The following is a 13,332-nucleotide window of genomic DNA, read 5'->3' as shown; positions in this document are numbered from 1 at the left end:
TTCATTGCACCCTCTTTTTGCTGCTTCAGAAAGTTTGGAGTTTCTCCCACCCCCTCTTACAGCAGACGAGCACAAAAGCTGCCCTTGTGCCGGGAGCCATCAAGTGGGCAGACGAGGTCTGGCACAGAGGGCAAAGCCCAGGCGCTGGGAGACAGCACGGAGATGGACCCCCTCAAGTGGAAAGCCTGGCAGAAAGATTGGCTCTTGCACAGGGAAAATGTGGACCTTAGCCCAGGCTGAGCTGCATCTTGGAAGCTTGTAACAGCTTTGCTTAGCCTGTAGCTCACTAAGCATTGCTAACGCCCCAGTTTTTCCTCTGGCTTAGAGACATGGGGACCAATCTCTCTGCCCACACCACTAGCATTAATCTAGAGTTAGAGAGTGATAACACACAGAGTGGAACAGATACGGCTGTCAGAGGAGTGCCTGAGTGGGAAGAGAGGTGAGTAACAAACCCTTACCTGCCAAAGCATCCTGAAAACTCCCTGATGGCTGAGACCAGGCGTGAGGAGACGGTGTATGGAAGCTGGGCACAAGCTACCAGCCCCAAGCATGAGCACAGACATAGAGGTGCACTCCCAGCTTGCACTCCCCGCTCTGTTTTCCCCTGCCCTCCGCTGCTGCTGCAGCACTGCCAGCACAAGGAGCAGCTGGGGCTGGGGGAAATGAGGCCAGTGGCTATCAGCGGTCTGCCAGGGCAGCCCATGGCGATGGGAGATGCAGACCAGCTGGGCAGGCACCCACATGAGCCTTCCCTGAGAAAGCCCAGCTGACAGCACGCCTGTGCTGGTCATCCTGGTTGCACCTGGGTGCTCAGGACTGCACAGGAGAGGGAAGCCTAGGTGCTAATTGCTTAAATGGATCCCAGTTACCCTGTAACTGGTTACCCTACACAGGCTGCAGCGCTGCTGGAGGATCACCCCACAACAGACCAGCAGAGCTGGCGCAGCAGGGAGATGAGGCAACCTGGTTAGGAAGGGAGCACATCGCAACACGGGGCTCTGCCCGCAGAGCCTTCTGTGCAAAACCTGACATCAGCTCCACATGCACTGCACTGCTGCAAAGGCCGTGTCTGTCACCAGATTATCAGTATTGGTGTTTTCTCAACACTGAACAAGGCTTGCCTGGACCTCCGTCGCTGTGGCACAGCACATTCGGCTTGCTTTACAAGCAGCTACACGAACACTTGCTCCATTATCCTCCCCAGGCAGGCCCAAGCGTTTACCAAGTTTGCCTTCTGTGTATCAGTCGCTAAGGGTGCTTGCTGCTGTCTAACACTATTTAAACCAGTGGACCAGGGCTCTCCAGCTCCATGGACAAGAGATGAACACGTATCAGCAAACAGCCAGCCCAGTCCCAAGACATAAGTATTAACAACAGGCTGTCAGATACTATTTGTCACTGCTAATTTATCAGAAGGGCCATTTTGATTGGTTTCAATGCCTTTCCCCAGGGACACTGAGGAAAAGGAGAGCTGAGTCGATTTGTTATTGTTCCTTGACTGAGACCTGCTCCAGCCCTGTGCTCTGCATTGGCTGCTGGTGGGTCCCAGCGGCAGAGGGGCCCTGTGGCCACCGGCAGGACAGGACTCCCACCAGGACCTCAAAGCCTAGGGTGGTGACAGCCTAGAGGGGATGTCCGAAGTGATCCTCTGTGGCAAGTCCAGAGGGTGATACCTTGGTCAGAGTAGACAGTTTGCATCTGTCTGGATATGGCCAGAAAGGGAATTTCCCTCCCAGAAGCAAATGACTCTGATTTGGGCCCCACAATACATATGGCACCAGGAGTCATTTCCATACCCACCCTAGCCCAATATGCAGGGTACTGTTTGTCTGCCTTGCTATAAATAGCTTCTAGCACTGCTGAGCAAGGATTAATGCCTTTTCTAATTATACCACCATCAGCTGGTGACAGGGGAATGATACTGTGCAGATGTCTGAGCCCACTCACCCAGTGCATGGCTGGATTGCTCTGTGCAGAACATAACCGTACGTCATTTCATAATTCCAAGGAATATCAAGTCACAAGTGCAGCAAAGCAAAAAAGAGGTATTCCTTAATATTAAATAAGACACATCTGGAAACCATATCTACTCCAAGTTACTAAAAGGAATCCTATCAGTTTTGGGTGGCATGTCACAGAGCTGCATTTTCAACTAAACATCTGTGATTTGTACCACCTCAAAGTACCACTCCTCCCGAGTATACAGAAGGCCTGTTTCATATCAGCTTCCCAATTAACCCTTGATTTTAAATTGGCTTGCCTTATTTACCAGGCAACTGCTTGCTTTGTCCTACTGAAAAGGAGCATTTTTCACATGCCTGCACTACCCAGGCCGCAGCACGACTGATCCCTGTACCGTTACACAGCTGCTCACGTTTCACCAGCTTGTGGCAGCCCTCGCAGACCCAAGCTGTAAACCCGTTGTCCTTTGTCCAAACGTTCCTTTTCCACATGACTTGCTAATAGCGCACACAAGAATTTCTGTAGAAGGGCTCTTACTTCAAAAAATGCTAATAATAGGAAAGCACATCTTGCAACACCTGATGGTAGTTTCAGTCCACCTTCTGTGTTTTCAGTTTTCCTATTTTATGACAGCATGAACAAGATGCAGTTTCAGAGGGGAGTACAGTATTTTGGTGCCAACATAACTCTCCATTTTCTGAACAGTTGATGGCTATGGCAAAAAATGTTTTCTCCTGAGGCCATGGCAGGTGCATAATTTGCCTGGGAAAATTACTGGAAAACTTTACAGCCAAGGAGCACTTCGTTCAGCAACTGCAGCACCGAAAGTTTCAATCTGGAGGTCCCCAGCAACGTGGCAGGGGCAGACAAGCCCAGCTTCCCTCCGCTGCCTGGGCTCCAAGAGCGAGGTTTTCTATCCACTGTACTAGAGGCTAAGCACCGCTCAGCAGACTCTGCTGGGCTTCTGAAACAGCATTTATTTGCAAGAGCCGTCAGAAGGGAAGGGATCAGGCAAGTTATTTCGCCCAGTCATTTGGAAACAATACAAGTCACTCCTTGCAGCAGAGATCCTGCCTTTTGTCGGGTCTAATTTACGGCAATAACAATTCTGTCAGTTCCAGGAGGCAATACCTTAGGTCCTGCAGCTCAGGTTAAAGGAACTGCTGTGGGTTTCGGCTGTCGGCACAGGGAAGTGGTCTGTGCGGTCCACGTGCCTGGCTGCTGTGGGGCATCGCCCTGCCAGCACCCTCCGGGTGACACCGCCGGGTAAGAGCAGCCCGGCGTGATGCCGGGGAGGACCAATGCAGCCTGGTAGAGCTGCGCTGCTCGGGCTGCAAGGCAAGTGAGCGCAAGGGCCAGCCATCCCACAGCCTCGCACCACTGCATTTCTCGCGCCTTCCCCGGGAAGCTGCGGCACGTGGTCACCGGCCCCGCTGCCGCCGAGAGGGGCTCGGCCCCCATCGCCATATGGCAGCTACTGTCCTCCGGCTCCGAAGCGTCGCTTCGTTTCTGTTCCACTGCCAACCTTGTCAGAGTGCCCCAGAAACCACTGCCGCTATTTTTAGAGGGTTAACAAATACCTCTAGGAAAAAATAATCCACTGGTTCACGACTCCCTTTCAGTCCAACACTCAACAAACGGCCACAGCATCAGTCCAGTAGCTGTAAAGATGAAATGCCAACTGATGAACTCTGCCTCCCCTCACCCACCTGCCCGTAGTGAATGAACACGAGAAAACAACTAACCTTCTGTTTGGTTGCCAAGGTTTCTCATTTTTATGTATAACTATGTATATTTATAGTGCCCCTTGCTATCAAAAATGAGCAAAGGGAACAGCAGATAAGACAGCCCGGCAGAATTGTTTCTCAACAGAATGTTTTTCAGTTTTCCACGAGGCATCAGCAGCTCTTTAAAGTATTTTTATTACATTCTGTGTTAGATGCAAAAAATCATATTTCAAAGACACTTTAACTTTGAAAAAACAAAATGCAGATTCTGTACTGTGCCACCTGCAAACAGCAGAGGCATGACCCACATTAGAGAGAAACTTCTAACAGGGGGAGGGAGCTTTGCAGACGAGACTGGGCCATTTAAAACACTTTAAAAATAAAAGGTCACAGGGAAATCGCTGCCTTCCTAATTATAGCATTCGCTCTAGTGTTACCATGCCACAACTCAGGTTCCTAATTTAAATTGTCATTAAGCCTTGCTGCAGGCCCCATAACTTAATGACTTTTGGTATGATAGCCTGCTCTCCACCAAGGAGATGAAGAGCACATTCATATCAGAGACGGGGTGAGGAGAAACAACACATGGAGCTAAATAAGGATCAAGATCAAAATCACAACGCATCTCAGGGGCTGCCCTCCCTTTTTCACAGGGTCTTAATTCGATGTACTATACCCACACAAGCTTTTTTTCTTGTCTGTGCTCGTGGCTGCCCCAAGGGATGTCGGCAGAGCACGGATGCTCAGGCACGTTACCCCAGCTACACGTCAAGCTTTACAGGGGCGGATGGCCTGATCCTGACTGGCTTTGAGGAGGTGCTGGAGACCGCTCCAAAGAAGCCGGCTGCAGCGGGACGGCAGCCACAGCAGTGCGGCGGCCTTGGGCATGGACTGTGATTTCCCCTCATGTCACAGGAAAAGGCAAGAGGCTCCAGCGGAGCCGGGCGCTCGACTTGCCCGCAGCAGATGAGCTCAGCAGAGGTTGTTCACCGCCCGCCCGCTCCCCGGCTCGGTGGCTGCGGGACCACCGGCCATCCTCTGCCCTTCCCAGGCGCAGGCAAGGCATCCTTGGAGGCTGCTCCCAGAGCCCCGACGGGCCGGGTGTTTGCAGACACAAACCACTTGGACGCCAGCCCCATTCCCAGCTCAGGGCTCCCATCGCAGCTCATTTTCATAATGGCACAGAGCGGAAACCCAGAGACTCAAACAGACGGCACCAGTCGTTGCTCATACTTTTAGGGGAGACTGAAACATAAAACAGCATATAGATTGCAACTCCTTCACGCGGTTCGCAGCAAACACCCAAGTCACTGCCTTGAGCCACTCCTGGGCCTGGCCAGGCTGCGGGCAGGATGTGCCCCTGGCTGCAGTATTCCCTTTTTCCCAAAGGACCTGGTTTCCCTGTTGAGCATCCTGCTCTTCGGGGCAGGCCCCGTGACACCAGCACCAGGCAGATGCCACCACTCCTCACCCCTCTCACGTGCCTACACACTGCGGACACTCCGGCCCTGTCCTCCCCTCTGGGTTACGATGGGGAGGTCTGCAGTCACCATGCAATTAGCATTTAAAGCCACGTAGCAAAAATTAACCAACTTAGATTTTCTGTTAGATGTTAAATAAAAGCAGCAAAGCTTCCATTATTTTTTGTTCCTTCCTAATTAGTTTATTAGACCACAAATTACAAATCAAAATTCTTCTCATCTCCATTCCTTCCAGCATAGAGACTCTTATCAATTTCTGAATTTTCTGGGGATTGACTTTTACTTTTTTTTTTTTTAAGTATGAAGATCTTTAACAGCCACAAGCAATTAGTGAAATGAATAAAGAAGCGGCTTGTATGTCCAGATTGGTTATGCCATAAAGAGGCACCATCCTAATTGGACCAGAATGGAAGCTTTTGACTGCTGCACCTGATACTGCAAAGCAGAAGATGTGCAAAATTCAAAAGCAATTTCTCACCAGCATCATGACGCTCTCAGCATAAATCATTCTACGCATTATCATCTGGGCAGAGGACACGCAAAGAGCTGCTTCCAGCATTTTGACTTATTCTTTAAAAAACGCAGTGTTTAGGGCAAATGAATCTTGCCAAGATTCTCTCAAGAGCTGCAATTAAAAATAAATTCTTCAAAAATTTAAAAAGGCCGCAAGCTGAGGAGAGGGGGCCTTCGGAGGCCCCAGAGCTCTGCCACAGCGGGACGAGGACGCCTCCCAGCTCCCCGCGGAAGCAGCCCTCACCTCCCGGGCGGGGCTGCACCAGCAGCACCCTAAAAACAACGGGGCGCACCCCGGCACCCCCAGCCCGGCGCCCCGCGGCGGGACTCGCTGGGGGGGGGGGGGGGGGGGGGGGGGGCCGCTCCCGCCGCGCGTTTCCGAGACAAACGCGCCACCCCGCGGCGCGCGCGGGCCGGTTTGGGGAGAAACCGCGGTTTCCAGCAGCGCGGCGGGGCAGGGGCGCGGGCGGGCAGCGCGGGCAGCGGCTGCCGGGCGGGGGGCCCGCGGCGCCCGCTGCCTCCGGCGGGGCAGGGGGCTGCCCGGACCCTGCCGGGGGGCCCCCAGGGCGGCTGAAGGGCAGCCCCGCCGCGCCAGCCCTGAGGCCCGCGGGCGCAGCCCCGTCAGCAGGAGGCACCCCAGCCTAAAGGAAGATGCAGACACGGGAGACCGCCGGTCCTCCCCGGGGCCGCAGCCTCCCGGGGGCGGCAGGCCGCCTTCGCCCTCCAGACCTCCGCCGGCTCCCGCAGGAGCGGCTTCCGAGACAGGACGCGGCCGCTGCAGCAAGGCTGGCGTCAGCTGCAGGTGCCTGCGTGACGCCCCGGTGCAGCCTTGCAAGATGACGCGGCCAACTAGGAGAAGTTACAAACCGAGTTTCCAGTCTCTTTGCTTAAGTCCTTAGACAGCTCTCTCCGGTGGGATTTGTGAGAGTCGGGGGTGCTGGCCAGAGGTGTGAGCATCAAAGTCCCAGCTGCACAGGGGATCCGAGTCAAAAGCTGCTGTGCAATTAAGGGCAAACCACATTTGACTGCTCATATGCTTTCCTGCTGTTAAAGAATTCCTCCTCCTACATGCCTTACACAGGGAAAATTGCATTTTGGAGGGTCAAGCGTAAACCTGAGAGTTTGGGGCATTCTGCCTTAGTGCAGTTCACCAGCTGCACGCTGCCCATTCCCCTAGCAGCTCACCCACAACCCAGCATCTGCTCCCTGCCAGGCTGGGAGAAGCGTCTCCGAGCTCCAGGATCACTCTTGGTCCCGGCGTGCAGCTCCAGCAGCATTCCCACCTGTTTTTTCTCAGCACAGGTACTGCAGGAGGAGCTCCTCTTACTCATAAAGTAAGGTGATCTGCAGGGAATTAATTTTGGACGCCATCCCAAAGCTGAAAGCAGGAGCAGATCAAATTTTGTACCACTCTGGAAGACACAACAGTGCTTTTCTGAGACTGAACTGAAGAAATTTTAGTATCTGCAGGCAAACAATGAACCTCGTTCATATTTTACGTGCTGCTGTCTGTCTTCCCTTTAATTCAGTCACGTAATTGCAGGCAATTTGGTTTCTAGACTGTAATCTGATATTTGCGCAAAAGTGATACAAGTATCCTGCCATTAAGTCCCTTTTACTTTGAGGAAACAGTTCAGGTATTACCAGATGCTTATCAAAGAGCAGGACCTCTGGGTTCCCAGCTAGAGCTAAGCTATTCTGCCTGAAGGGGCAAGGACCTTGTTCAGATGGGGAAGGGCGTTTGTGTGCTTGCCTGGATAAGCAGAAGATGCCCTTTTCCTTTCCAGAAGTATCTCAACCTGTACCAAACATGCACAGCACAAGCCAAAAGAGCAGTACAAGGGCACTTAGGAGAAGCCCCAGGTAAGACAAGATGACTATAGACAACGGAGGAGGTGTAATCACAGAGAATGAGGAGCTTCAAGGATCATACGTGGCTTGGGAAATAGACTATAGGGATTTTGGAAGCGAGTCAAGTTCTCAGTTGGAGCAATCTGTCTGCTCCTGCTATATATCCGTTATCAGACTTCCTATTTCATCACTGAGTGGAACAGAAGGGCCACTGAAGAAAAACAGGGTGGAAGAATGAAACTGGGTTTCAATTCTCCCATTGTACAGCCTTCTCGATCTTGCAAATTTTCTAAGAAGGCAAGCACCAGTTTCACAAGAGTGGAAAAGTATTTCGGGTACAGAGGTCAGCAGAAACAATGCAAAACTTTACAGTCATAAACAGAACAAGAAAATCCATAGCCCATGCTGTGCTGGGACTTGCACAGCCATTCTGTCAAGGAGAGAAACAATAGCTTATAACTTGCCAGCACAGTACGAATTCCAGACTGCCACCTGGGAACGGTCACTGTGCTGCCAACTGTAAACAGCCACAGAGCGAGGCTTATCCGCTGAAAACTTTCACCAGCCATCTGGGAGAACAAGCACAATGCATAGCTTCTTACAGCGTGAGGGAAGGAGCAAAGATAATGTCCGTTTTCATTTAGTTTGTTATTCAGTCATCTCCAGTCATACATTCCAGGAACTGTACTGGGACAAAATGGGAATTCCTCCTCAGCTAAGGGTGTGCTTTGCGTTGGGGTAGGACCTTGTGTACTTATCTCTGCCATTCTTCTCTCAGCAGACACTGCGATCCAAGTAAACAAGGCATGGTTTCATTGTCCTGGGTAACTACAGAAATACCCCTGTCCTGGGGACCCTGCATGTTATATAGACACCTCAAAGGGCGTGAGAAAGATGCATACACAGCAAGATTAGGCACTGGCTGGTCAGGAAGGAAGTGCTTAGCAGAAATGGAGTTGAGCACAGCTCCTCTTTACATCGAAGATAAAGGGCAGAGCCGCCATTGAAGGTTTAGAGGTGATGCTGCATTGTGCTTTCAGACACGAGAGAATCCTGTCCCAAAACGCTCAGTATCTGGTGAACTTAACCGAGCCCTGACTCACAGCCTTGCTGCACCAGCTTTGTGTAGGATGTGCTTGTCAGGGCCTTTGTGAGCTGTAGGCACACGCCCCGGCCATTGCTTCTACCAAGAAAAGCACACTACCTCCTCCTCCAGCCCTTCCTGTTGCTTGACCCTGATTTTACTACCAGTTGGAAGTCGGTCTGTCATCCCAGCCTTGCAGGGTGGGGATTTCACGCCTCAGCATAAAGGTGATAAATAGGATTCTGTGCAGGGCACGTTGGGCTTGCTTATTGATGATGCCCATTCCAGCTTTGGGAAGTCCTTGGAAGCCTGGTGTTCATATTTCAGTTGAGATTTATATCCAGGAGAACAATGCTCTGTTAGAGGAGGGCTTCGCTCTCCCAGCCACACCAGTAATTCTCAGCAGCTTTTTCCTGAGCTCTTTTCTGGCTCCCCACTTTGACTCATTGTCTATTGTTGCACATCTGTCAAGCGTAACAAGGAAAGCTGTGTACACGCCTCATCCACTGCAAGGGAGTTTCTTTATGCACTGAAATTTCAGTGCTCTGCTCTCTTAACCCCTACAGTGCCATACACATGCATAGGAAAAACTGGTGAGAACTGAAGTAGGCCAAGTCGACATTTCTTTGCCTCCTTTCCACAGTCCTTGCTTAAAGGTAAAATCCCTTAAAAGGCATTAATGTGCTCATACACCACAGTACTAGCTTAACCAGAACAACGTGACAGTGGGCAGCGCATCTACAGGGAGAGATTCCCACCAGCGTCCATCCGAGCGGAAACCTCTGTCTGCTCCGATCCCATACTCTGAACTCACTGAACACAGCATCTGCTGCGTCTTGCCACACCTTTTAGTGTTTCCAGCCAGAGCTTTGTTCGACATTTGATTAAACACCAACTTGCTCCCATAGTTTTAGAAACAAGCTAGGGACCTCTGCAGATTTATTAGTACAATTTATGGGCATGGTTCATATAATTATTATAGCAGACTTTCCTCTCACATGATGGCTTCTTTGTACCTCTCAGAAAAAGCTCGTCACTATTTCTAGGCAGTTCCCTTTAATATACATGCTGTCAATCCTTGACTGGGTATTTTCCCCACTGCCCTGCACTTTCTGTCCTATCTGGGAAGGAGCACATGGTGCGAGCTGTAAAGCCTTAGGCTTCAACAGCGACTGGCTTCAGCAAGGCTTTCACAGACCAGCCTCCCTGGGAACAGGGCTCAGTGCTGGTGCTGTATCTTTGGGACCCTCTGCCCCTGGGTTTGCTTCAGAAACAGGTCCCTGTTGGGGCTTGTGGTCTCAGTCTGTGCAGGCAAACCGGGCTCTTTCCACTGTGGTATTGGGAAACTGCAGTACAGAAGAGCCTTGGCATTCTTCTCCTTCAGCATGCAGTTCTTTCCCATGGTCACGTAACAAATCAGAAATTAAGCTAGAATAACCAAGGCCCAGTCCCACAGGACCATCCTTCCTCCTTAGCTAGTTCATATCTCAATCACTTTGTTCATACAAGGTTTTATATGGCAAGCTGGTAACCGCACCATTTCCCAACAGCACTCCAGGAGATTCTCGTACAGTACCCATGTTTTCTGACAACTACCAAGTATAATTTCACCACTGCTGACTTTTCTCCCACTTGCACCATAAGAACTAGGAGCCACCTCCTCTCCAACGCACACTGGGCTCCCAGACCTTGCTTGCAGCCAGTGAGACTCCCACCAAACCCAGAGCTCATTGCAAGGATCCCACCCCCAAAAGATGAGGATTTGGCTACTTGTCTGCAGAGAGGTGACACTAGACTTAGAGCGCAAAGCATTTATTTGGCTGTGGAAGGGTATGACAAACATTGCAGCTCCACAACTCAAAAACTTATTTCCAGGCCTTTCTGAAGATACCGTATTTCAGTAGTTGAAAATAGGCTTAGTGAGTGCTTTCTCCTGCAGAAACATACTGGCTGTATGACGTTAGTGCATGGAAAGTGATTGTCCTTCAGAGAGCAATTTGTCTCCCATCTTTGCACAGAATCAATCTGAAATTTGTCCAGAGCATTCGCCTTGTCACAAACGATGCTCCAAAACCAATTGCTTCTCCTTTTCAAAGTGTTCATTTTCTTCTCCCATTTACCTTGTCAAAAAGAAACCACGAGTTCAGTCATTAGGGCTCTCTTGTTTATGTTGTGCATTCAGAGTTTTTTCCTCTTCCAGAGTCCAGCTCCATGCCCTGCTTGTGCTGCCCAAAAGGGTGGGGACCTTTGGTGGCTCAAAAAGAAAAGTCTGCCGGGACCCCAGTCTGCAAGGAGACTCAGTAAACTGCTTGCCAGGAAACATCAACTGCTGTCAGAGAGCAGAGTGCAGGAAAGCAGGTTTTTCACAAGTTTCCCACTGCAGAGAGTTCCCTCAAGTCAGCCCCGGGCTCAGCCTGGGGTTTAACCACCATGTCCCCAGGCCCCTGCAAGTCACTGCAAGGCCAGAGATGAACTTGTGCAATCAGCTGCTCTGGCTCAGAAGGAGCCAAGGGGATCTGTCTCATCTATAATAAGCTGTTTTCAAGGAAGGAATTACGTACAAGCAGTAAGACTTCAACGTTGAGTGAAACCCTAACAGAAGTTAACAAGAGCCACGACAAGAGCCAAGCTATTTCAAACCAGGCCAACGCTGCTTTCCAAAGGGCACGGTCAGTTTTCCTAATTCAAGCAGGGCCTTTATTTTCAGCCACTTACAACAAGGAGACTCAAAGCGATCACCAGCAGTGCTTCAGCAGCCAGGACACTTTCACCATCCCTGCCTCGCAGCTGGACCCCAGCTGCACCTCCCATCCCTGTGACGGGTGCTAACGGAGCAGAGCCCCAGGGGAGCGCGCAGGGTCCCTGGCACTGCACCAGCAGCACGGCTAACAGCAGTGGGAGCCCACGCTACCCTTATTAATGATGGACCGTGAGAGAGTTTGATTATTCCAACGCTGACTGTTTTACAGCAAGCGAAAGGGATCCAGGAAAATGTTTTCCTGTGAGTAAATGATTGTGAGAAGCTGGCTGTAAACACAGCGCTTGGAGCCCAAACAACACAAAGCCGAATGTTACCTGTCGTGATAAATTGTCAGCCTCAGCCTCCACGTTCTGCGAGGAACTGGCTGGGGGGAGCAGACACCTGGTGTGCTGTTGTTTGGGCAACACAACCACGTTAATTCTCTCAAGGAGGGGAGAGACTGCAGCCCTCTGCTATTTGGAAAGAATAACATGCAGACAAATCACAGAGCTTTTCTTAATGCTGCCATGATATACAAATAAGAGGCTTAAGTATAATTATAGGTTGTATAATCAGTGTGAATAAAGAAATATGTAGTAATTGATGCCATATTTTATAAATATCCTAACTGTTTAAGAAACTGAAAATGTTTTCAAAAGAAATACTTTAGCATAATGATTATAAAGCCCTTTAATGTGAGTGAGCTGCTTTCTGAAGCCAGTTTTAGATTCAGTCTCATGAACATAAATAGAGTTAATTGCCCTTCTGTGCGAGCTGGATGTTAGCACATTCCATCAGAGCATGCATTTTCCAAAGTGCCAATTCCAACACATTCCATCCCGTGCAATTTCTGCCTTTTTATGCACAGCACATAAAATGCACGCACATCTGGGCAAGGGTAAAGTTAAGTGCTTATAGTAGTGAGCCTTGGAAATGGATTGAGACATCAACTGCTTGCCCATATGTTATTTGGATATTCAAGTGCAAATGTGACTTTTCTGAATTCACCCCACAAGGGAGAGTACATTGATGTGCAAATCGGGACAGTGGGGAGAAGGGATGCAGGGCGGCTGGGAGGGTGCAAATGGCTGGTTCCCTCTTCCTTTTCGAAAATAAGCAGCTGCACCATAGGGGCAGAGCAAGGGGATGATGCTCACTGGTGAAAAGGGGAAACAGTTTACTAGAGGCAACTCCTCAGCTGAACGGCTCCCCAGGGCAGCGTGCCTGCAGGTGCAGGATGCTGACACTGCTAGGAGAGGATGCTTAGGGAAAACTGCCAGGTGCATGTGCTCTGCCTCTTCCCTGGTGCATCCCTCCCGCCCCGAGCAGGCGGCGGGACACGGCCCCGCTGGCACGGGCTGCACCCAGCCATCCTGTCAGTCCCCTCTGCCAGGCTGGTTCTCCACGGAGCTGCCAGTCCCGCTCTGATCCCATCCAGGCCCCAGTAATAGCGGTGAGGAACATTCCTCCCCCCAGGCCATGCACACTCTCAAACACAAAGCTCATTTTCTCTATATGACTCACGTACTGACTTATACATGGAAAATGCAAATGAAAATACAACACAACTCTACCCAGAGACCTTACAGAAACAAAGCATTTACATCTCCAAAAGTAAATACCACCTCGGATTTTCTCCTACAGGATGAAAATAGGGGATACTTTGTAAGTAATGCTAAAAATAATAAAAACGTCCCGATTTGGACATGACTTCGGGGCACAGCACAGTGTGCATTCACAACTGCCAAATCGCAACTGCAGAGGAGTTTGTGCAGATGACCCGTTGCAGAGGGCTGTCTCAGAGCACGGTGCTCCCTGGGGTTTTGGGTTTCTGCCTTTAATGAGCTGGTGATGAGTGACCCCTCCCTCAGCCCTCCTCCACTCCTGGGCCTTCTCCTGGGAGTCAGGCAGAACAATTTTAAATCCAATTTCCTCTTACAGATTTTGTGAGACTGGGGGTGAAGCGCGCTG

General features: G+C 50.6%; 1 protein-coding gene across 2 annotated transcripts in view; it reads right to left on the bottom strand.

Moving 5' to 3' along the window:
- The window catches only part of ZMAT4 (zinc finger matrin-type 4), a 113,163-nt gene that overhangs the window by 78,043 nt on the left and 21,788 nt on the right, over window positions 1–13,332 (bottom strand). The window contains exon 1 of one of the 2 annotated variants that reach the window (XM_050910210.1): window positions 462–531. The exons of the other annotated variant lie outside the window; for it this stretch is intronic. Coding sequence (XP_050766167.1) covers window positions 462–473 — 12 coding nt within the window. The 5' untranslated portion in view covers window positions 474–531. Of the gene's footprint in view, window positions 1–461; window positions 532–13,332 lie in introns of those variants that run through there. 2 annotated transcript variants of the gene reach the window in all.

This window comes from Gymnogyps californianus, chromosome 23, assembly GCF_018139145.2.
Source record: "Gymnogyps californianus isolate 813 chromosome 23, ASM1813914v2, whole genome shotgun sequence".
NCBI classification, from domain to species: domain Eukaryota; kingdom Metazoa; phylum Chordata; class Aves; order Accipitriformes; family Cathartidae; genus Gymnogyps; species Gymnogyps californianus.
This window is presented reverse-complemented; position numbering and strand designations above follow the sequence as displayed.